Source organism: Sinocyclocheilus grahami, unplaced genomic scaffold (assembly GCF_001515645.1).
Source record: "Sinocyclocheilus grahami isolate Dianchi unplaced genomic scaffold, SAMN03320097.WGS_v1.1 scaffold588.1, whole genome shotgun sequence".
Classification (NCBI taxonomy): domain Eukaryota; kingdom Metazoa; phylum Chordata; class Actinopteri; order Cypriniformes; family Cyprinidae; genus Sinocyclocheilus; species Sinocyclocheilus grahami.
The window spans coordinates 206,631-233,487 of NW_015505767.1; the positions used below are offsets into that span (position 1 = coordinate 206,631).

General features: G+C 36.7%; 1 protein-coding gene across 1 annotated transcript in view; it reads right to left on the bottom strand.

Annotated features, from left to right (window-relative positions):
- Positions 1–26,857, bottom strand: part of LOC107557024 (neurexin-2-like) — a gene marked incomplete at its 3' end in the record, with an annotated part of 379,214 nt that overhangs the window by 196,812 nt on the left and 155,545 nt on the right. The window contains exons 13-16 of the mRNA XM_016240325.1: positions 25,985–26,011; positions 17,242–17,361; positions 15,202–15,583; positions 9,301–9,491 (exon numbers count right to left, since the gene is read on the bottom strand). Coding sequence (XP_016095811.1) covers positions 9,301–9,491; positions 15,202–15,583; positions 17,242–17,361; positions 25,985–26,011 — 720 coding nt within the window. The remainder of the gene's footprint in view (positions 1–9,300; positions 9,492–15,201; positions 15,584–17,241; positions 17,362–25,984; positions 26,012–26,857) is intronic.

The window sequence follows — 26,857 nt, forward strand, 5'->3', positions numbered from 1 at the left end:
CCTAGCGACCTTTTTGGATAAACCTTAGCTATGGTTCAGTTGAAAGATTTCGCCAGTGCTGTCCCGCGAACGCGAGGTCTGACTTAACTGGAGAAGTGTCAGCTCTCTCAGCGTCTGTTCTGTGCAGTGAGCGGCAGAGAAGCAGCGCATTCAGTTGGCCGCACCGCAGCCGACTCATCAATAAATGAGTACAAAACAGAGTTTCCTAGCACCTGTCGCTTACTGATTGTTTAGAATTATAAATACGAGCGTAGTTCATCTGTTAATATCACATGCACTTTTTTGTTTGTTGTTTTCTTAGTTTGTTATTCAGATGCAGACGAAAAAGTAATATAGCCAAAACAACCGCATAGCCGCTCTTTAGTGTAGATGCATGTTGATTTTATCAGACGATGGCGCGATTATAAATGAGAGTGACTCCTGGTTAACATGTATTGAAAGGGGTTGTGTTTAGTCACTATTTAGTGTGGTATTTTTTGACAATATTCACTCATCATGACTATAAAATAGGGCATTCTCAGTCAGTATACTGCAGTATTTCCTCTCTCAATCATTAGAAAATATGGTTAACACCCGGTCATGCATGAAAAAAAAATGCCGTCTTGTACCGTGAAACCGGTATAATTTAGAAAAATACGGTGATATAAATTTTTGGCCATACCGCCCAGCACTAAGTGTTACCCTAATGTTTATCATATGACATGAAGTAATCAGGTGGTTGCTAATAAAATACTGTCCTCATATTATCCTCAACTGCTGTGCGGTTAGGAGACATAACTGCTAGTGTCAATGTAAACAGACCCACAATTATAATATAAGTGTGCTGATGTTATATTTAGTCATTGTGTTGTTTAAGGTTCACACTGCTCTTTCATTCTGCTCTTATTGTTTAATTTTTGTCATTTTGCAAACATATATTGAGGAAAGCAGCAAAGATATTTGGCGACCTTCAGATAAACATTCAGCGGCAGACCATGTTTAGAGGGCATTGTTTGCCAGTAAAATGCAATTTCCAACTGAGCTCTGCCGGCAAGAGAGGCAATTACGCGTTAAAACTGACAAGCAAGAACACATATGGCAATTTTCGTCCTACAGTCGAAAAGTGTGCTCTTTCACTGATTGTTTGCTGAAATATGCTCTTTTTCCACTCCAACTGAATAAGCCCAATTAGACCACCATTAAAAGCCCCCTTCATCTAAACCTCTGCACTCTTTAATTTGACCTCACTACAGATAAGTTGCATTCTTTCGTTCTAACTTTTCCCTTCCATTTCCAAGAGCTCCTCAACCTGACTCGCTTCAACTAACTACCTGTAACTGCCCTCTGTGCCTGGAGGGCAATGGAATGAACGGTTATCCTGACTGACTAGAGTTTCACCCCTTAGGATACGGATTACATAATCATAGCCATTATTCAATTCAATACTACAGGTGCTACTGGCTGAATCTTTATCGAGCTTCTAAAAGCACTGAACGTCAATGTGCATTCAGAACCACAAAAACATGTTCCTCAAATCATTTTTCATAAAATATCTATAAATAATATTCTTCCAGCGAGTCCAGTAGGGCTGTGTATCACCAGCAAAGTCACGATACGATACATATCACGATACAGAGGCCGCGATACGATACGCATCACGATACATGACTACACTGAATTTCACCTCAGCAGAATTGAGAAAAACAGCTGTTTATTAAACACTGCTTACTATAGTGCCATTTCTAACTATTGGCAGAGCAGACAGCTGACCTCTGCATTATGAAGGGCCTCCATAACTGTACCACAGTACAATATAGGTAATGGCATATGTTTCATGTTTACATTGTGCACTCCCCACCAGCTACAATATTGTTTGCATCTTGTTTTTAAGCCCATAAATAATAATGTACTTGTTCTAATAAATTTATATTGTAATGTACTCATTCTAATATATTTAAAAAATAATTTACATTGCTGGTAGGTTATCATTGCACAAATTAACACACTCTCTACAATAATAAAAAAAAATGAGTAGAGTTCTAAACTAACGCGCTGTCTTCACTGTATCTAACGCACACACTCTCAAGGCTGATTTATACTCGACACGTCCACAATTTCGCTTTGAGTGCGCGCGACGTCGTTTCGCGTGGGCGGTGTGCACGACATTTTTTGTAACTTTCTGCACAGCTCCGCTTCGGAAGATGCACGAGTTCAAAGCGACTCTAGCCGAACATGCACGTCTGTGCCGGCATTTGTGTGAAACAGAAGCAGTTTGGTACAGTCACACACACAGATCACGCTGCGGCCGAACTCAGACATTCAGGAACAAAATTTTAGCGCTGCCCCGCAGTTTTATCAACTAAATAGCTTAATCGCTCAAGAGCTACATTATCTTTCTCAACAAGGAGCTGGTAGCATCATTGTTTCTAAAGGAATTAAAGCCACAGCTTTACTGTTAATAGAGAAACGCAAGTTCACTTTGAGTGTGCGCGACGTCGTTTTGAGTGGCGGTGTGCACAATATTTTTTGTAACTTTCCACGCAGCTCCGCTTCCGAAGATGCACGAGTTCAAAGCGACTCTAGCCGAACATGCACGTCTGTGCCGGCATTTGTGTGAAACAGAAGCAGTTTGGTACAGTCACACACACAGATCACGCTGCGGCCGAACTCAGACATTTAGGAACAAACTTTTTAGTGCTGCCCCGCAGTTTTATCAACTAAATAGCTTAATCGCTCAAGAGCTACATTATCTTTCTCAACAAGGAGCTGGTAGCATCATTGTTTCTAAAGGAATTAAAGTCACATCTTTACTGTTAATAGAGAAACGCGGCAAAACGGTAATTCATACATACACAGCCTCTCTCTCTCGTAAATGAACAGTTGATGAATTACACTTTTCTGAGAATAGATTATTGAAGTGGAGATCGCTAAACTGCAAGCTAAATGGTGTTTTCAGAAAGCAAGCGCGTTTATCTTTATCCTTATCCACAGTGGAGAGAGAGCGCGTGAGCACAGGGTAGCCAGGTTGATATAGATAAGTAGCACATTTAGCAGATATTTCCATATTGCGCAAGTGTAAAGCTCTGTTTTGGGGATTACATCTCTTTATATCAGGCAACCCAGTTGTGTTCCTCTGCGGCCAGATTAAACCTTATTGTAGCCTATATATGCTCTATTCATTCTTTTTTAGAAACCTCACACTTCTCTGCTCAATTTTAAGCGTTGTAAAATTTTAAACAAATTCAGCGTGGTCCACTGCTGCACACGTGCCACAGTATCAGAGGCGGACAAAGTACTCAACTCCATTACTTGAGTGAAAGTACGGATACTGCTGGTCAAATATTACTCCATTACAAGTAAAAGTTGTAAAGACAGATTTTTACTTAAGTAAAAGTACAGAAGTACTTGCTTTTAAAAGTACTTAAGTACCAAAAGTACATTTCCTTTTTTATGTCAATGCACTGTTTTATTGTTGTACGTAGTAATACTTGCAATACTTCTGAAGCAACTTAGAATACATTACACCTACTTAATACACTGACTAGCTCGTAGTATATTTGGAATAAAGAGCTTTTAGAATGTTAAAAACCTATGGGGGAAAAAAACAAAACAAAACAAAAATTAACACCCCTACCCACCCCCACAAAATCAGGATGGTAGTGATCTCACACAGCTCTGGACACATCTTTGTAAATAAATATCACATTTGCAGCTGGTCAGTGCTCAAAAAATGCTGGGAAATCACTTCATGTAGCCCTACAAGAGTGATTACTGATAAACTGTCTGAAAAAAAGAAAGTCACGTTTTAGAGAAGAAAAAAATCACCTACTGACTTTCAAAGCTGCTACAGAGTAACTACTTTCTACTTCGAGGATCTTGATAGAAATGTAGTGGAGTGAAAAGTACAATATTTGTCTTTCAAATGTAGTGAAGTTAAAGTTATAAGTTCCCAGAAAAAATAATACTCAAGTAAAGTACAGATACTTAAAAAGTGTACTTAAGTACAATACTCAAGTAAATGTACTTAGTTACTGTCCGCCTCTGCACAGTATCGATACAGGGCCAGCTGTATCGATACTCGTATCGTCAAATCTCTGTTACGATACATCGTCGTATCGATATTTTGAACACAGCACTAGAGTCCAGGCTGTAACTCCTAATCAAGAGGACTAATCTACAGTTGATGCATGCTGTACCTTTCAAGTACAGTGTACAAAATAAGCCTGAAAGACTTATTTTTTTTCCCTTTTGAGACAAATGGTCTGTGAATGGAGGTTCTCAACCTCCAATGTTCATATTCAACATCTAGAGGTCAAACTAAATAATGCATGAGATATTTCAATTTATTCATTCATATTTTATTCATTTTATATGAGGTTTGCAATTTTTGCAGCCTTGCTACAAAAATTTGGGTTGATATGAATGGAAGTCTCTACAAGTGCAATAGACCTCCTTGTATAAATAATAATATTAAAAATATAAATAAATAAATAGATAGACATTTAGATAGAATTGGTAACAAATAAATTACAAATTCAAATCATAAATAAATTAAACAATCATTTGATTATATTGATTCGATTTGATTTGACTCTAGTGCTTTAAAGATGGTTACAGTGGTCAAAAAATGGTTTAGAAATAATTTTCGCAGTAAATTTCACAAACAATTAGAAAGAAATTACCAGTAACACATTGAAATAATTGTAAAATTCTGAAGTGGAAAGACTGAAATTGTATTTTCTTGTAAAACACATTCGAAAAACTGGAAAATGCTACATAGAAATACAATAATACAAGCTACAAATTTATTAGAAAAAAAAATATTTTCATCAATAATATTCTTGATCATTCAAGAATATTCAAATAGAGAAAGTAGAGAACAGAAAGGAAAGGTTTAAGGAAATAAAACATATTGGTATCAGACTGGATGAAGGCTCAGTGTCTCTGGAGGACATGGACTAACCATTAGAGCAAGCTATAAAAAAATAAAATAAAATAATAATAATAGTAATACAAAATAAACTTCCTCACAATAAATCCACAATAAACAGTACAGAATCCTGCGCCGTGCTCAGAGAAGAAAAGCTCAGTCTGCTTCACACAGAATAGCCCATGCATGGTTATTAGCTCTGTATGTCTCACTGTTATGCAAAGACTATTAAGCTGACTTCAATCACAATATTCAATTATACACCCAATAGTTTTTTTCATTAGTCATTCAATGGATGGCTGGGCAGTGGGAGAGCGGAGCTTCTTTTGTGAGCGAAAGGGAGGAAAATCAATTGCTTTCATATGAAGGAACTGCAGGGAGATTGTAAAAATGACATCTCCAGTCATGTGTCTCTGTTGAGTAATGATGAAGCAATATCCCTGCTGGATAAAAATGGAAGACGGGGGAAAACGAAAAAGAAACACCTTTGGCTGTGCTCCATGACCAGCGGACAGATTAAAGCTCCTATAAAAGTTTCCCATCTTGCCATAAGCAAGGGACCTGGGGAAAAGTGTCACTTTAATATCACTCCTAGTATATAGTAGCAGTTGATCATTAGCGGTGTGTGTTAAGGGAAGGATCACTATCCCCAACACCTGAAGTATTCAGCTCTGACATTTAAATTCTGCTCCATCTTTGCTACAGACACAATTTCTAACCGATCATACTTCCAGTTTCCAACTGGTGGTCGAGTACATATCTATGGACCAGAGTATAACAGACACAACCTAGCACCCATTTAAATCACCCTGGCTACCAGATAGAACATGTAGCAACTTAATTAAATGCTGTGGCAACCACCCTCAACACCATACTGTTAAAATAAACTTGATTAATATTGTATTTATTAAGCCTTGACTTCCCTAATAACTACTAATAGTAATGTCTGCACAAAAATAGAAAAACCTAAATTAAAAATAAATATAAATAAAACTATATAAATAAAATAAATCAAGAAAGAAAGAAATTAATAAATTAATTTAAAAATTTTATAGAATACATATAATTAAATGAAATAGTATTTTAAAAGTTTGGGTTGGGGTAGACTATAGAAATGTCCTTACTTATAAGCTAATACAGAGAAGAACTCAACTAAATGTTGACATTTTCTAAAGAAAATATGAGAAATTATGTGATATGATGATGCTTTGCTGTTTGCCAGAACAGTGGTTGCTACAGTGTTTTGTTTAATGCTATAAGCTGCTTCGTGGTTGCTTGCAACTGAACAGTCTCTATGATATCCTGGTCTTTAGATATGGCTTGGATCTCTCCTTCAAATGCAAGTTTTATCATCCTCCAAGCGAAAACTGTGTATCTAATTGCTTAGAAAAGTAATAGCACATCTCTCCTTAACCGCATAATTTAAGGCTTCATTTGTTCAGCTTTTACTACCAATGCTAGGTTCTCACCATGACATAAAAAAGTGTGTGTGTTTAGGAGAACTTTGCCTCGACTGAATTGGCCACCAACAGCTCATTAATAAACTCATTGACATTCATATTTTATAGCAAACCCTGGATTTTCCTTACGCCAGGGGGAACAGGAAAGCAATTTCATTCAAGTCAATAAAACAAATTTTCAGAAAACATTTACAGGGCCAGGATAGCAGTTCCTTGAGAAAGAAAGAAAAAAAAGAAACTCAATTATCGGACAGCGTGGAAAGTGGCTTGTCACGAGCGCTCTCCACATATGCTCATTTCAACACACATAACAGGTCAAGCGTCACTTTCCACTGGCTCCTTCACAGAAAACAACACCACTTCTCAGCACCTTCCTGTCTGAGGATGTTCATTTTACACTTCACAGAAAAGCACTGGACCCTGGGGATTGTTACGCCACTCTCCATTCTCTCTGGCATAATTGCTTGAACAATTACAACTGACACGTACTGTGAAGTTCCTTCTTTTGATGTTTAAAGGACTTGTTCTGGGGCAGCCAAATAAAAAAAGACCTTGGAGCCTGACAGTAGGAGTTTGTACTTTATGGCCTTATTTCATTTGGCCTTTATTACTCTTGTACTTAAAGCAAAATGTTGATGTACAATTGGATTTTTGTACTGGAGACTTTGTAAGCTTTAAAACTTGTCCTTTTCACAGTCTTTATCTGAGCATCATGGTTAGTGAACCATGAGTACTTAGCCAAAAAGTGATATTCTGTAGTGCATAGTGCTGAAATGTACATTTTTTATATATATAATATAATTTTTAAAACATATAATATAATATAATACACAGTCACTGGCTACTTTATTAGGTACAACTGTTCAACTACTCGTTAACACAAATATTGAATCAGCCAATCACATGGCAGCAACTCAATGCATTTAGGCATAATGCTGAAGTTCAAACCAAGCTTCAGAATGGGAAAGAAATGTGATTTTATGAAAAGTGACTTTGAACATGGCATGGCTGTTGGTGCCAGACGGACTGGACTGAGTATTTCAGAAACTGCTGATCAACTGGGATTTTCACTCACAACTATCTCTGGAGATTACAGAGAATGGTCTGAAAAAAATAGAAAATACCCAGTGAGTGGCACTTCTGTGGGTGAAAATGCCTTGTTGATGCCAGAATTCAGAGGAGAATGGCCAGACTGGACCAACTCAAATAATCACTCATTTCAACCGAGTTGCAGATGAGCATCTCTGAATGCAGTTTTGAAAGCAAAAGGGGGTCCAACCCACTGCTAGCAAAGTATACCTATGTTTTAGAAATACATCATCTGAACAATATTAGAGGTGTGGCAACTGTAGTATAAGAGGAATAATTGACTCCGGGCCATTGAATTATTAGAAAATAATTCCTCTTCGCGTCATGGCCGCATCACCACCTCGGATGTGCATTATTTTCTAATAATTCAATGGACCGTCGTCAATTATTACTTACTTATTATACAAAATCTTTTTTTTTAACAAATGCCACTAATTACTACGTTAATTCATTATTATTATTATTATTATTATTGAGTAATATTTGACTTAATTCATAAATAATGTTTTTGTGCAGTTGTAACACGACATTTTACAACCTCAACAGAGCACATCATTAAAAGTTAAAAAGGACAAATTGTCTGATATTTTTAATAGACTTGTTGACCTAGACAGAGTCTTGAGGGTCTTGCAAACTATTCTTTTCCTTCTGCTGACACAACACAGTAATAAATCGAACAGCGAAACGTCTAATTTATTTATTGATTTATTTTACTTCAGGAATTGTTCCAATCTACCACATTACTAGACGATCAGCATTTTCAGAAAGGCAGCGGACACTGTAAAAAACACCTTGACAAACTCTCCTTACATTGACTTCAGTGGTTAGAATATGTGGTCTTGATAAACAAAGCGGTTTCTGTTTTCTTTTTGTGAACTTGTCTCAGCTTTCTTCTAGTGTCGACTAAAACACAAAACTAAGGACTGCCTGCCAAGATTTCTACAAAGATGCCAGTGAAAACTCAGAATGGAGAAAAGTCTAAGAAATTGCTATGGCAATAGCTGCTGATGTCTTTTCAATCAAAATATTTCATTTTAACACACAAGAAAAGAACTAAATATACATGAGATTCATGTTTCTACATTTCATGTGAAATAAACCTTTGTTTTTGTGCCCAGTATCAAGCAACACCTGCTTAAGATAGCAAAAGCAGGTTTGGAAGCATTAAAAATGATATAGTGGCATGTTGTTGTTTTTTCTCTTTCCCCTGTAGGCGCTGCTCTTTGTTCTTCTAATTACAGCCGAAACAGTGAAAAACGATAGCAATGGTGAGACGTACTGGAAGGTAGATTTCAGAAGCAACATGATTTAAACAAGGAGCTGGAAGCTGTGTACCCATCAGGAAAGATACTCAAAGTTGAATGCAAGAGTTTGAAATCAAACTCAAGATGAGTGTAAAATAGCAAATATGTATCTAATCATACCTAAGAATGAGATAACAGTTGATAACAGTCGTAAAACTTGAGCCTAAACAACCATAGTGCATGTAATGATGGAAGAAAGATCTGTTAAAATGAAAATCAGAAGTGTGACTCTTAATGGCTGTTAAAAGTGATAGAAAATTATCATTCATTCCATGCCGTTTCAAACCTGTATGACTTTTCTTCTTCTGTGAAATATATTATGAAGAATATTGATAACCAAATCCTTTTGATTACCATTGACTTGCATTGTACGGACAAAAAAAGCGAACATTTTTAATTGCAAACATAGTCCTCTATCCATAACGTTGTCTCGTGTGAATCAGGAGAGAAAGGGATGGACTTTTTCACTGAAGGAAGCGTTATTATGGATTAGTTCTTATGGTAAAGCAATCTGAAAAGTGTGGATGAGAGGAAATACCTTTGAGGTCCAGGTTGCGGGCTCCATTGGAGTGCTGCGTGACCATGCGGGAGTCGATCTTGAGCATGTGCACGTTGCTGTCATCGCGGGACACCATCACGTTGTGCCACTGGTTGTCATTGAGCGGCTTGTCGGAGTTGCCCTTCATGAGCGACGGCCCATTGCCCAAGTCAAAAACATAATGGATGTACCTGCAATACATCAGTTCCACTGTCAATCACACAGCCCAGTGGAATCAGGCAACTCTCTTTAGGATGACAATGCTGCCTTTTTGCTTCCAAATCAATATAACAAGGCTTGAAATACTGGCACAGACAGACTTCCATCCTGTCAGACACTCACACAGAGCCGCAGTAAACAGCTTACAGTCTTCAGGAAAATGTCCCTTGAACGTCAATGCACTGTAGCTCCATATATTATATAGGAATTTTTTGTTGCTTTGAAATTGTTTGCGTATACTTCATTTCACATATCCTCTGTTTAATTTGAAGATTTTATCTGCACATTTGTCAGTGATAAATGTGCTTTGGCTGATAACTAATATGCCAATATTAGTCATGCACAAGATATCACTATCATATCAGTTATCAGCTAGTATTTGATATATACATATTCTTTTTACATATCTGTAGAAAAATTTCTGTAGAAAAATTTGACCATAGTGCATTTGTAAAAACTAATACATTTTGACACGTGCATCACATAACCAGTTCCATATGTATAGCGTTTTTAACGTAGTAAAATTGCTTGGTAGCTCACCTGGTACAACTTTGTATATGTGGTGTGCAGTGCTCGGTACCGTGTCCCGTGAAACACAAGTCATGATAGGCCCTGTCCCAAATCGCACCCTAAACCGTCGCAGTCTTCCTCTGAGTCCGCACTTTCGTGACGTAATGCCGTTTTGACTGTATGGGTAGAAGTCTGCTGCGGAGCTTGCCTCAGTGAGGGCTCGGCAGAAGTGCGCATCGAGGGCGCAAAGGGGGCGCTCGCGAGCACCCTTTTGAATGCTAAAATGACGACTGGGACACCCTACGGTCTCGTGGACTTAACGGACACGCGCACGCGGTGGCCATTGTAAGTCCACAAGACCGAAAGTGCACATGAAGTGTTCCATTTGGGACAGGGCCATAAAAAAACTCAAAGAATTGAAGCAAGCTAAAATAGCACCGTTGCTTCAGCAATGTATTTGTATCTCACTTTTGCTTTTGTTAACATTATGTTTTGTTTACAGTAGGGTTTAGTATATGTGGTAAGATTACCTATTAGAAACTGCCATGATGCGTACAAACACTAATATAATAAAAATTTGCCAGATTCACATTCATCTGTTTATAACTAAGTGCCATTGGACATTTCACTTTGAAAGTGTCGTGCAACGTACAAATAGTACAGCAATACCATTTAGCAGAAATGTCACCATAGGCAAGTTTTTCCAATGAGCCTAGGTTGGATAATTTCCAAATCTTTCAAGAAAGACTTACCGTCAGCTTCGGGTTGTTTAGCAGTGAAATATGCCTTATGGGAAATCATCTTTCCTGATAGAATGGGGATTTTCAGCATTAGAGCTCAAAAGTAACTACAGCAGTAGTTCCCTCAAAAGATATTGAATACATGTCTTATACCTTTTTTTCCGCTTTTCAAATACTTTTTTGCCATGTTATAATTCTGTGATTCATCTCCGAGCTGTTTGTGTGGCTTATATTGTAACTCTTTAGTGAAAAAAGTTCTGAAATGCCTAAATGTGAAAAATACTGCCAGAACTAAGACACTCTTGCACTCTATTCAAACAACAAAAAAAGCAGTGTTCGATACCGACGAGGCCATGGAGATATACAGTGCTCTGCTCATATTTATTCAAACTACTGTATAAACATTAGAATTTGCAAATGCTGGTAGTTGCTCACAGTTCATACATCAAGATACTGCAGAGAAAGAAAGAGAGAGAGAAAGAAAGTGTGCTCATTAGCGCTCTCTCATTTCAAATGCTTGTGCAGACTCCGGTGAGAAGCAAGGCCACCTGCTGTCTAATTGCTTACTGAATGACTGACTTTCTGGACCACTACATCTGAGGAAGTTAAACATCTGTGGCACTTTCCCCTTTTTCACTATTCGTTTTTGCCCAATGGAATAAAATTCAAACAGCAAATCAGGTTGTTGTACCTGCTATGATTGGCATAAGCAGTGTGATTGAACTGAAAAATCTTTTACTAGGCTGGTGGGAAAAAAATAAATAAATCTGATCCAAGACTGCGGATCTCCCACGTGGCGGCTTTGGCATGTGGCTTGGGAACAGAGTGGGCTGCCAATAAATAGAATACCGTTAATCAAATAACACTTACATTACATGTGATTAAAAGCTGCTCTTTTTTCATCAATGTCACCAGTGCTTACTTTATCTTTTCGAAATGGATTTGCACTTTTCTTGTGAGCCGATTACAGTATCGGAGGTTTAGAATAGCAATCCATGCAATCATTCCTCTGAAATTGCTCTTGATTGACGAGCAGACACAGTCGCCTCAGAGTCATCGGGCATAAGCTTGAATGCCAATGAATAACTCATGGTGAGCTCCTTCCTAGCAGATCCCGATCAGCATTTACGCATAACCAAAAGCAACTCATGCAGAATTTGTTTAAATTTAAATATGGCCCCCATCCTGTGATGATTCATCAAGCGATTCTCCTCCTCCTTGTACCTTTAACTAAATGCCAAGGAGACAAATGTGCGAATCTTATAATGCGACTTGACTCACCCTCCCACGGCTATGATTCACATCCAAATAATGTCTCTTAACTAATCGCAAACTTAAACCCGTTGTTTAGCGTGGCGGCTTAACTTCATCTGGATGTCTCTCATATTCTTAAGTGTGTAACTAGCTGCTTACATGTGATCCCTCGTATATCTGCTGTATCTTCTGGGAGTTTCTGCAATGATATCAGCATCTCTCTCTCTCCTACAGAAACAACTGTGCGTTAGTTTTGTCAGAAAAGGTCTTTGAGCTCTAACTCTCCCAGGACTGATGTTTGTGTGCTGAAGGATGAGATCACCAACAATCTGTGTAATGTACTGAAGATGAACTTTGAGCTGTCAGACTGGAATGTCTCAATATCTGGATTTATAATTTCACATGGGTGGGGGAGTATAAGAAAAGACTAGTTTTTAGTCTCAAGGGCTTTTTCTTCCTCTCAGTGGTTCCTACAGAATCCCACCCACCCCGATTCAAACAAATAACTGATCTAAAAGTTACAATGCGAATTTGGTAGCATACTGCAATGTTTTAAAGATTGAATTATTGGGCTAACTTTGATTATTTTTAATACAATTCAAATATTTATAAAAAAAAAAACTGCACAGGAACATCACGTTTCAGTAAAATGAGTCAGATTCAGTGAGTTCATTCAGTAAAGGATTCATCATATTGATTCTAGAGTTGTTTCGCTGTATACTGCCTACAAAGACAGCTGACTTCTAAGAAAGCATGCTAACTGAAACGAAACTTTTGAAGTGACTGATTTAGAACACTCCATGCTCCAAAATCACCTTAATTTCAACAGAGCTTGACTAACAACACAATACACAAAACTAAGCAGCACACACAAATACTGGTTTAACCCTTAAATGTATACCTCGGGTCTTTACCCGGGACATCATTCTCTACCCTCTCCCTCCTTCATTTTTTAAAGTTAGAAATCAACTTTCTTAGTATTCCTCAATCTATTAGTTATAAACAATATAACAAGAAAAAAACAGTAAAATATAAAAGAATGCCAGTTTTCTGATTAATTTTTTGCAAAAAGTGTATAGGGTTGCTAGATACCCGAGGTATGTAAATATGTAAGTATTTTTCCTGTGCAACTATATTTACATATCTGATGACTCAATATGTGCAATGCATATTTTTCCCTCAAGGTGGCACTGTTTGATACACAATGATGACCTGACGTTTCACCCATAATTAACGCAGGCATAAAACAAACCAATATTATCAGCAAAAATTGAAGTGGTTTGAATGGCTTTACTGCAGAGCAATTACTATACGCAATGAAATATAAATGTCACTGTCATTTGATGCTGGATGTGGTGAATAAGCTGCCAGTGATCAAAATATTGAATATGAAGTCATTGAAAATGATAGTTTTGAGAATATGGCTGAGATCGTGAATATGAGGCAGATGCTGAATGTACTGTGGAAGTGCGCTCTGACGATGACAGCGATGGTAAAATCATCTGCTCAAACTGAACCCTATTAAGTTTCAAAAGGTAACAAAATAAGCTTTATTTTATTCTTCTGTAATTGTTCTTAAAATATCAAGAGAGTTTGTTGCTATTGCAGCAGTTAGAGATCCATCCGTGCTGTATATATAGGTCCGGGTCGCTAAAGACACGAATATGTAATAATGATTGGTGAAACATTCATGCATTTAAGGGTTAAATACTTTTGTGTTTGCCTTTGGCCAAAACATTGAGTCTTAGTAGGCAGCATAAATAAGATGCCTACCTTTAAAGGCACCTTAAAAGGCAGGTCGCTAGACTTTGCAACAAAGTCTGTAAATTTTTTGTGAAATTCATTAAACGAACCAAATATGTTTATGAAACGGACTACACTAGTTATGCTGTATGTTTCTGAGTGCAGCCAACAAAGATTACACAATATGAGAAAGTACTGTCTTAGCATTATTTCACAATACACAGTCTTTTTCATCACATTCAAATTAGATGGCAAGCGAAAAATTTAGAGAATAATATAATTTTCTTTGCTGCAGCGCCATAGAATAGTTCAGGAAACTTTGCTTTCTGCTAAGGTGTCTTTCTCTCTGTCTCTCAGGCCTCAGGCTTTCCATCACATACAGCTAAGGCTTAACTTTATATTGCACTCTAATTTCATCTCTCTCTCTTTTCTCAATCAGGTAGTTCTCGACGTTATCATCATTTCATAATACCCTGCCTATTTCTGAAATTTCTAGTTCCTTATTTGTGCAGTCATGTTAAGAAATCTTCTATTCTCATCTCTTCTTTATAGTTCCCATCTCAACTTCACACTTTAATTAAAGGGCTTTTATTAATAGGATTTTAATGCTTAATGCTGTTTTTTTTTAGTAATATGAGTATGGCCAAAAGTGACGCACTCCAAAAAGTAATTTAATAATGAACAAATTTTATTCAATGAGCTTTTACTCTGATTGGTTTGAAGCAGCAGAGGGCGGAGTCAAATGCTGAATCATACAGTTCAGCCATTTAAAGACCACATGAAATCAACTGATCACAGTTTTCTTTTCTAAGCACATTTCTTATCGGACATTTGGGCAGAACATTTCTTTTTTATTAAAGGAAGATGGGCTTTTTCACTCAAGAACATTTGATTGGACAAAAATCTGTGTATTGCAAGATGACTATTTGAATATGAGTATTTTTTGAATATTGTTGGTACGTTTTCACAGAAGAGAAATACTGTAAATCTACTGTACTGTAAAGTGTTATAATTGTTAAACAAACTATTAAAAACCATTTTGTTAACTGAAAGCTGAAATAAAATTAAATATAAATGTTAGATGAAAATGTAAGCTTAAATTAAAAAAAAAAAATTGCCTTTGCAACTAACTGAAATTTAAAAAAAGTTTAAGATGAAGTACTAATATTACTAAAACAAAGCTGAAAAGTAAAAATATATATATATAGCTAACAAAAATATTAAAACATACTAAAATCAAAATGAAATCTGAAAAAAAAAAGTTTATTATTATATATCTGTTTCCAATTTTGAAATGTGTATATCTGCTTCATTTTTTTTGTAAATGAACTAAAAGCAACAACATTTACATTTTAATTTTAATTTCATGGGGCTGTATGGCAAGTCATTCAAACTTTGGTGTTGGAATGTAATTTTTTCTTCTTCACTCACTCACCCCTTCACAAGCTCGATCACGATAAAGTCACTGCCGTCTCCAGAGTTAAACAGCATCAGACCGTCGGGACTGGTGGTCTTGAACTGGAAGAAGAGGTGCATGGAGGCGTAAGCCTGCAGGGTGGACAGCGCCACATAGCTGGCTCGATTCCGGAAGCTGACGGGATCTGCCACGATGCGGCGCATGCCGAAGCGGGCATTGAGCTCACAGTAGGAGATGTCACCATTCTTGCACTGGTCTAGGTACGGCATGCCGTTGAAAGAGAGGCCCTGCAGGTGGCCGATGAAGTTGGAAGGCATGACTGCGATGAAGCGCCGCTCGGTCATGATGCCCGTCTCTATGTGATGGAACTCCAACTGCGTGTGTGCTCCGCTCATCTGGCCTGTGGCGGAACCAAACACGCTCGATTAGTCCGGTCTGGGAACTAATGATATGAGGGAATGGCATGCTGCCTGAGCCCATCCCAAGGCAAGTACAGCTTTTGATGTTCAATTCAGAGTTGGATGTACGGTAATGCTGAACTTGCAGTGTGCAAGATGAATCTAAACCTGTACAACTGTAGTACATATAATCTTTCAGTTGTCGACACAACGGTAAATTAATAACTAGGCATGATGTGGCAAGTTTTAAGTGTCAAGCAAGTCTATGTATACTGAACGTGAAAATCCATATGATAACATTCTGCGAGAATTGTAATAAAATTTAAGTCGTTATTCACTGAAAATCTTGGGTCATTATAGAAATAGCGATTTCTGAGCAAACTATTCTTTTCAGTCAAATTTTGTCAATGGATTGGATGATTCATTTCACAAAAGCAATCTGAAAAGATTCACTCACAAATCTATTTTAGACCAATTAGATTTCCTAGTTTCACAGTGGGCGGGGCCACCCTGTAATTGACAAAATGTCAACAAAATGGCTGAAATGGCTCTTCTTATTTGGCCACTTTAATGGATCACACTGGATTAGGATACAGTAAGCGTGTTTACATGCACTTTAAAAGTTTAATTTCAGTCTGACTGAAGAAAAAATATTTTAGATGTCACGTAACGTGCATTGCATTATTGGGCTTTTCACACTGCTCTTAACCCTGGGGTATGCTCATTCTAAACACCGCTTTTTACACGGGGTTATGAAACCCTGGGTTAACTATTGCGAACCCTATTGTGGGTTAACTAGTGTGAAAAGCCCTTACGTGTACTACCTACCAAATGTTTGGGGTTGGTAACATTTTTTAATGTTTATGAAAGAAGTCTCTTATGCTCACCAAAGCTGGATTTATTTGATAAAAAATACAGTAAAACTGTAATATTGTGATTATTATTAAAAAATATATATTTTAATATATTTAAATTTTATTTATTGATGTGATGGCAAAGTTACTCCAGTCTTCAGTGTTACACAATCTTTCAGAAATCATTCTAATATGCTAATTTGATGCTTAAGAAACATTTCTTATTATTATCAAAGTTCCAAAGAACAGCTTTTATCAGAAATATTTATTTTTATAACAATATAAAGGTCTTTACTGTGACTTCTAATCAATTGAATGTACCCTTGCAGTATTAATGTCTTTCAAAAAAAAAATTTTTTTCAGGATTCTTTGATGAATAGAAAGTTTAGAGGAACAGTTTGTATTTGATATATGAATCTTTTGTAACATTAGAAATGCCTTTACTCTCACTACTTGATTAATGTATGAAGAAAAGTGTTAATTTTCTTCAATAACAATCTTAGTTTTTTCAAGATTCTTTGATGAACAAAGTTCAAAAGAATAGTTTTTATTTGAAAAAATAATACATCTTTTGTAACATTAGAAACATTTTTACTGCCACTATTGATTAATAATAACTATTTATTTAAAAAAAATTATAATAATCTTACTGACCCCGAACTTTTGAATGGTAGAGTATACTTGAACATACAGATTAAGACTGTATCACCTACGCAAGAGCACACTGAAGCTCGATTATAACTATAATAACTGTCCGTGTGTCCTTATACAGTGCATATACAGTGAGTGTGAGGTCTTCCTCTCACCTTCCACGGTCACGTTGTCAACAGAGAGCTGCAGGCTCTTCCCACGGCGCACCACCTTCACAGAGTGCCACTCATTGTCATTCAGCTTATGCCCTGCGAACAGAGTCTCCGGTCCTTTACCTGCAGAGAGAGAGGGCCAAAGTCACACACCGCTGCAAGCTTCCAGTCTTATCAATACAGCACAGTCTACCTCACAGGCCTGGTGCTCTCACTTCACACACACATTCAAATACAGACACAAAGTCATGGTGAACTGACTGGATGCATCTACAAACTCAAACATTTCCAGAGTGAGTGAACACACACATACTGACACTCATGAGCATACCTACACTCTTAAAAATAAAGGTGCTTCACGATGCCATAGAAGAACCTTTTTGTCTAAATGGTTCCATAAAGAACCTTTAACATCTGAAGAACCTTTCTGTTTCACAAAAGGTTCTTTGTGGCGAATAAAGGTTCTTGAGATTATAAAAAGGTAATAAAGAGATGGTTCTTTAAAGAACCTTTGACTGAATGGTTCTTTGTGAAACTAAAAATGGTTCTTCTATGGCATCGCTTGAAGAACCTTTTGAAGCACCTTTATTTTTAAGAGTGTACACATTCAAACGTGCTCATTTACATTTCACACAACCAGGCGCCCACACAAAACATAGATACCAACATACTCCTTAAGGAGACCAGTGACACACACATATGCTGTTCTGCTAACTCTTTCTGTGAGCCTCTATAGGGTATATATAATGTATTCTTTAAGACATATGGACCAGTATTGACATTCTACCATCGAAAAAAAAATGTTTTAACACATAGTAACAACTCCGATATCATCATGAAGAACTCTTTTATGCTGAAATGGTTCTTTGTGTTAGAATTTATGGTTCTTCATCCCTACCTTTGTTTTTCAAATCTTTAAATGTCAAAGCCACTCATTATTGGTTTTCTGCAGCTCATCCATCCAGCTACACAGACTGTCAACACACTCTCAATAGGTGAATGATGTCATTCTTAAAATGTCTATGAATTGTAACTTTTAAATGTTACAAAAAACTTTGTTTAAAACTTGATTTCCAAAGTTTTCACTGACCAACTTAAATGTATTTTGCAAATATAAACAAATTTAGATTTTGATGGCTGTAACACACTCCAAAAACATTGGGACAGAGGCAAAATAAAAGTGAAAAGAATCAGAATGAGCTTTATTATCTATAAAGGTTATAGAATATCCAAATTAAACTATTTTGAAACAGTTCACAGTTAGCAGTTGAATTGGTAATAGGTGAGGGTATCAGGTTTGGGTAAAAAAGGAGCATCTCAGTCCTTGTGAGCAAAGCTGGATCATGGCTCATCACTTTGTGGCAAAAATCACATTTCTCAATGCAAACTCGCAAAGAATTGAAGTCTTTCCAACTACCATACATAATATTGTGAAACGATTCAGGGAATCCAGAGAAATCTCAGTCTGTGTAGGGCAAAGCAGGAAACCTCAATTAAATGTGCATGACCTTTGAGCCCTCAGATGGCATTGCATAAGAAACTGTCATGCTGCTGTGTTAAATATAGCCACATGGGCTCAGGAGTACTTTTGTAAACCGCTGGCACTTATCATAGTCTGCCACTGCATCAATAAATGCAACTTGAATCTCTGTTATGCAAGGAGAAAGCTATACATCAATTCTATGCAGTGATGCAGCAGGGTTCTCTGGGCCAGAGCTCATCTCAGATAGTTAAAAAGACAGCAGAAATGTGTGCTGTGGTCAGATGAGTCCACATTTCAACTTGTTTCTTGGAAAAATGGACGCAGAGTTCTCAGTCCCAAAGACCAAAGGGACTATCCAGATTTTCATCAGCGAAAGATGCAAAAGCAAACTTCTCTCATGGTATGGGGTGCAGTGCAGCAGAGCAAATGGCATGGGTGACTGGCATCTGTGCGACGGTACAATTGGCAAGGAGGCATATATTGGGATTGTACAGAGACATATACTGCCATCAAGATGACGCCTTTCATGGGAAGTCCATGGTTATTAGATCAAGAATGCCAGGTGTCATTCTGCATGTGCTACAACAGTGTGGTTTTGCAGACACATGTGGATGTGACTGACTGCCCAGAAGATCGGTCTCCTATTGAAAATGTATGACCAGTCATGAAAAGGAGAATCAGACAACGACGACTACGGACTGATGTGCAGCTGAAGTCTTGTATCAAGCGAGACTGAACAAAAATTCTGCATGCAAAACTTTAACAATTAGTATCCCCAATTCTCAAATGATTAAACATTGTAATTAAAAGGACAGTTGATGTGACACAGTGTTAAACATGCCTCTGTCCCAACTTTTTTGGAGTGTGTTGCAGTCATCAAAATCAAAATTTGTTTATATTTACAAAATACAATTAAGTTGGTCAGTGAAAACAGTGGAAATCTGTTTACTGTGTACTTCTGTGTACTTTTGTCAATTAAACAAAGGTTAAAGAGAATTAATCACATATTCTTGATTATAGATTGCATTTAATAAAATGTCCCAACTTTTTTGGAATGGCAGTTGTATATATAATCATTATTTGATCATTTCATTTATATTGATAAAATTGGTTTCACATCAGAACTATTATCATTTCATGTATTTTATGCCTGGAACAATGTATTGACCACTCAAATGACATACACAATTATATTTGTTTCATTTTAATGTGTATTATATGGCCATTATGAATACCCTTGGTTTATGTCTAATGAGGGATATTCTTCTAACTTCTTTCAGCAGACAACAGTCATTTAAGAAAGATGCCACATACAATATACAGTAGAATCTATTGGGAAATATCTGCAACTAGAAGCTAATTCATCTGACAACTAAACTCAAAAGCAATGTTATGCATGTTTGGTTTAATCTAAATAGCTCATCTAAACAGTCATTTCCTATCCTTTTAACTAACCTCTGTTTTCTTCGTTGATTCGTATGGATTTTCCCAACAGCTGACCCTAGACCATCATCACATCACCGCCTACAGTATGTGTGATTACTAAAAGCTATTTTTCATCTGCAGCTGCCAGTTCAGTTCTGCTATTATCTAAACTTCCATATAAAACACTATTGTATTCTCCTTTACATGTCACTTACAAATACAAACCACATTGATTCTGTGTTTTAAAAACATTGCTTCAATAGTAAAAAGGAAAAAAAAAATACAATTGAAGCAGTTCTCCTCATTATAACAGAGTGACTGGTGATGTCTGAGCATTTGTGTGTAACATGAGACAAACGCATTATACTTAAACTGAATTGAAATGAAATTGAATTGGCCCTGGGCATGTGTATAATCATCTTACAGACTCAGGAGTTGTATGGCCGAGAAACAAAACTGTACTGTGCCTCGGTACACAGGTTTAAAGTGACAGTACACACACACACATACACACCACAGACCTCAAGAGTCCCACAATCAGCAGCAGTGAATGTTTGCCGATAATATGCTAAAGTAACGGTTTTGATAAGCGCCTGCTGCCAGCCCGCTGCAGACCCGGTTGGCGCGTGCTCAGAGGCGCCTGGGGTGCGCATAGAAAAATGGGTCAGGCCGATGCAGCTGCCTAAGCCTTCATCATGCGGAGCGGCTAGTGCCTGACATGGTGGTTCAAAGCCCCTCAGACTGCACTGCTGGCTACTCTAATTGGCTCTGCTGGAGTCAACAGACCCTCCGAGGAACAACGTCAGCCTATTTGTAGGGGTGTTGTAGCACTCGAAATCTAATAAACCTTCCACGGATGATTTCGTATATAAGCAAAACAGCTGGTATTAATCTGGTAGGCAATCTGTTTGCAGTTCAAAATCGCACTATAGTTTAAATACCTAGGAGTAAAACTGGTAACGACCAGGTATGTGACATTCTTTGCATTGGAGTTGAGTCGATGTCATATCATGCCTCTAATTAGCTCTTCCAGCTCTGAAAAAACTCCCAGAATAAGCGAGCAGGAGGCAGAGAGAGGGAAGTTGTCGTTCTACACCTTCTGGCAGCTTGTTAATTAAATTTAAATCGTTGCCCATCCCTGCTTTTAAATCTAAGAGCACACGTGTCGCTTCAGCTCGGCCTAGTATTACTCAGCATTTCGGATGAAACTGCGACAGCATAAACGATTCAAGTACAAATCAAACCTGTGTGTGTAAGCAAACATGAGTTAGAACAGCGCTAGATATCAAGAAACATCCGTTATACATTTACATTTAGTCATTTAGCAGACGCTTTTATCCAAAGCGACTTACAAATGAGGACAATAAAAGCAGTCAAAACTAACAAAAGAACAACAATATATAAGTGCAAAATGTTATAATGCAGATCTTCACAACAAACTTTGATGAACAGCTTTAGGCACTGGAAAATGTCAATTAATCATTAAAACCTAATGTTAACTTAACATTAATGTGTAATTTTTAAATGATAACGTCATCTGGATCTGCTTCGTATTCATGACTACTCTGTGCTAAACTGTTTAAAATGCACATCATGGTGAGAAGACTTTCAACAGATGGCAGAGGGCCCTAATTGGGTATAATTTACTTTAACTACCAGCATTTCTGTCTATTTAAAAGTCAATTAACATTTTACTGTCATTAAAACTTCCATCAGTCTAAATATGTTTGACATACCCATCGAGTTAATATTGAGAGCGTAGAGGGGACTGTGAAACACTTCCACAGGTTAACATATAAAATGATCATGCTCATCTGATTATGAATGTACTTATCCACATATGACCAAGCAGAGATTCATCACCCCATGAGCATTATGTGTGATAAATCGTTTCATAGATCCTAAATAGTGGGCATGCCATAAAACTCCATATGTGTCATCAAATGCATTTACCATAGTTTGTAATGTATTTGATGACAAGGATGTTACACTCCCTAAACAGGGATGATTCGTAGATTCGGTTCTTTAAAAGGCATTTGAGCATTTTCAGAGCCTGAGACTCAGGTAAAACGAAATCTGATGCTGTAAAATATGGTGTTTATTGCCACCTGGTGGTGGAATTCATGCGATTCTGTTCTTTTTTTTTTTTAAAAAAGGAAAGTTTCAGTCCTGCAGTGCTTTATCCGAGCTAAAACACAGCAACAGCCAAGTCTTAGAATACATATTACATAATTTAAACTTAATTATTAAAAAAGAATATTAGAATTAGAAACAAAAATATTAGATTTAAAAAAGGTTATGGCAAGCAGAAAAAATATTATAAAAGCATGCAATAGTTTTGTTAAAACGTGATAAAACCATTAAATTGTTCTAATCATTTTACCATTGTTTTGGGGTTTTAGGTGTTATGTTGTCATGGCAACAAACTTGTAAAACTATATCTATCTTTACATGGGGCCTATTTACATTTGACACTTAATGCATTTTCTCAAAAAAAATATATATAAATCCGATCTTCAGTTCCAGCGTTATGTGCAAATTTATCAAAGTTCACATTAGATATGTGCTGCATTTTATTTATCTATTTATCCATGTTATCTATTTATCTAATTTATTTATTTATGCTTGATAGAAGCATTGATCGAGCATCATTAGCACTGGTGTAATAATTTAGTGTTCACCACTTTAAATGTAGATGACTGTTTGTTGAACATGAGAAGATGCCGTGGATTGAAGATGCGATGCCGAACGGTGAGTTTGCACATGCTTGGTTACCGGGAGCCTTTAACAGCTTTATTTTGAGCCCTTTTCCATCTCGGATGTGTTCCGAAGGGCATTTACACCTGGTCTTTTCACGTTCAGATAGCTATCCGAGTGTAAATAAGCCCACAACAAAGGTTAGTGAGCAATTTTTTTCACACTAATATCATGTTAAAACATTGATTACATCTTGTGGCTATACTGTGAAAAAAAAAAAAAGCATTGGAAAGCATTCACCAAATTAACATTATGCCACAAGTGCAGTGAAACGAGCTTAACTTGGGGAAATCTGTGAAATTCTGTGTAACTGGTAGCTTAACACATAATATAAGTAAGCCAAATATTTCATAGACAAAAACAAAGGAGCTCAGGATGTGTAGAACTTTAAAAACATCTGTGTGGGCCTACTTACTTCTTAAAAGCTCTGCGTAATGCCTCTACAGTTTATTTAAACCAGCACATGATGCGTCATAGTCTTATACATCTGTGTTCGTCATTGGAATTATTTTAACATTTAAAATGAAAAACATTCTACAAATCCAAATGTGTTGAGTCATTATAACAGATGAATAAATCTGTGATGACGCATTTGAATGGTGAACATGTCAGAATTTCCAATGCACAAAAGATGCCTTTTTGGGAACCGTGCCCTGAAGCACAACACCTACTACCTCATGACTAATGAAGTACTAGAGAGACAAATCTCACAATGAGAGATGTAAATACTGTACGTGGCATACATTTTAGTAGTGTAGAATATCTTAAGCAAATGGAAAAAGCTTTAATCCTCAAACAAAGGAAAGGGGATGAATTCACGTACTGTAGCCTCATAATTTTTTGTCCCTCATGAAACAGACACAATGCACATCCACAAACATTTTGCTGTTATTGAAATGAGAACATACTACTGCTTACTGTATAAAGCCAAGTAAAGAATTAATGTACCAATATTAGCTGACATCATACTACTACACACTAATAAATCCTACATTATGTTTCTGAAATATCTGGCTATTTAGCATTTAGCTACCAATTGCACCATATTCCAGAACATTTCATTTATTTTTGCATCTATTTTTGTCCCTCCTACATACCACAGCAATTTACCAAATACACTACCATTTTAAAGAAATTAATTATTTTTATTCAGCAAGGATGCATTAATCAAAAGGTGACAGTAAAGATTTTAATACAATTCAATTGAAAGGCATATCACTTTTGAACGTTCTACTTATCAACGAAGAAAACAAAGAAACAAAGAAATCAGTGTCCATGAAAGAATATTAGGCAGCACTGGTTTCAATACTGACAATAAAAAGAAATGTTTCAGCATGTTAGAATGATTTCTGAAGGATCATGTGACACTGAAGACTTAAGAAATGACTGCAGAAAATTCAGCATTTTAAAATATATTAAAATAGTAATCCCAAGTTTACAGCATAATTATACATTTAAGTACTGAGTAATATTAATTAATAACAAGTACTTACAATAGGGTTACGTTACTGCACGTAATTATGCATAATTTTTGTTATTACTCTAGGAAGTACATGTAATGTGTAACAATGACACTGTAAAACAAAGTGTTACCAAATGAGTTCATTTAATTGTAATAATATTTCAAAGTATTACTTTCTACTGTATTCTTGATCAAATAAATGCAACCTTGGTGAGCAAAAGAGACATTTCAAACACTTGAATGGTAGCGTATTAATAGATTTTTTTCCCTTGGGAAACTGTAAACTAATCTGCACGTAGGATCAATAAACCCAAATGAATAAATAAAAATAAAAGATAGCCAGACAGACAGATACACTGCAAAAATGGTTTTGTTGTAAATAAAACAGAATATTGGAGTATGTTTTACAAAAAAATACTATTTCAGTCTTTCTACTTTCTACATTTCACATTTAATTCAATGTGTTACGTGCTGTTTCATTGTAATTAATTGTGAAAATAGTTTGTTTCTTTTTTTTTTTTTGGTGTAGACAGAATAATTACAATAAACAATACTACTGACCAGCCTATATATAATTTAATATTTTTTACAAATTGTTTTTCCAAATGAGGACATCCTAAATTTCCCCAAAAGTTTGTTCACAAACTATAGCTAAATACACACACACACACACACACACACACACACACACACACACACTCTGGTTTACATTTGTGAAAAGTGGGGACATCCCATAGGCGTAATGGTTTTTATACTGTACAGACCGTATATTCTATTGCCCTTTACCAACCCTACCCCTAAACCTACCCCTCACAGGAGACTTTGTGCTATTTCAGATTTTCAATACACTCCATTCTGTGTGATTTATAAGCGTTTTGAAAAGTGGGGACATGGGGTAATGTCCTGAAAAGTCACCTTCTCCTTGTAATACCTATGTTATACCTTTGTCATTATACACATTTATGTCCTCATTTGTCACAAAAACGCGTACATACACACACACACACACACACACACACACACACACACACACATACATACACAAAATACAACCTGAGGTCCTTTCGTCTCATATATCCGATTCATACTACTTACCTTCAGCATCACTGCACTGCTAATACTGAGGATTGCATCGTTTCCCAACACATATGCATGGATGTAGCACCGCTCAAATACAGGCAAAGTTCAACCTCATGCCTGATTTGGCAAATGAAGATTTCTTCTTTTATTATATGGTTTATTATCGTATTTTCCTTATGTAACAGAGTCCCACAGGAACATTAAACAGACTAGAGCATTGGAGGAGCAGTGAGAAACATATGGTGTTGAAATGGAAACTGTTGGGATGGTTATGCTTAATTTAAAACCAAATCTGCATATTTTGCGGAACAAAAGAGATTGAGATTAAGGGAACGCGGGAGAGAGGGGGTTGTTGGGGAGGGAGAGTGAGAGGAAAAAGAGAGAGGGATGTAAACTGGGAACATGTTCAAAAGAAAAGCTGTGTTAACGGTGCAGGAAGACAGGATTACGAGGGAGGAGAAGAAACTTTTGATGAATTGGGGCTGAGCATGAGAGAGAGAATAGATAAAAATAGCATTGCAGATAAAAGAATCACTTACTAAGGTTACAGTCTATCCCGATACAATCTGGTGGGAAAGAGAGTGAGATGGTGAGATTTAAAGGAAAAGAAACTAAAATTCAAAACCACATCCTTCAAGGTTCAATCTGCAGACAAACAAACAATTATTGCATAGAGTCAACCATCCGGGGACAAGGTGAGAGTCAGAATGGCCCCCTCTACAAGGGCCCACACCCCACAATCACAGGACGAGAGACAGCACATAAACTAACCAATAAGTGAAATGCCAAGACCAGATATGTGGCATTTGGCAATTTATAAATATACAGACAAAACATTGGATTTAGCCTGTGCTTTGCCTCCTCCCTGTATGTGGGTGGTGCCAGTATGACTGTAGGCAAGGGCAGTCTGCACCATCAGCCAAGAGCTCATGCTTATAAAACAGGTCACCTATAGACTGGGCGGTAGAGCTAAGCAAATATACACTGCGATATTTCTCAGCCTTTTGAAAATGTTTGAGAGATATATAGAGAGAGAGATGTATCTTGATGTGCTTCTTTTGAAATGGCTTAAAACTGTTTTTTAAAATCAGAGGGACAAAAAAGCTGAATATTGTATATGGTAAAAGCTTTTCGATTTCATGAAGTACAAGCTGTTCAAAAGTTTGGGTTTGGTAAGATTGTTTAATGTTTTTGAAAGAAGTCTCTTATGCTCACCAAGGCTGCATTTATTTTTTTTATTTTTAAAACTTGATCAGTTTAATGCACCCTTGATGAATAAAAAAAAATATATATATATTTTTTAAATAACAAAAAAAAAAAAAAAAAAAAATCACACAAAGTAGATGTATTTCAAAACCTAGTCCGCTGCCTAGACTGGTTGTCAGGGCTTTGCTATATAGTTGCCAATGTGC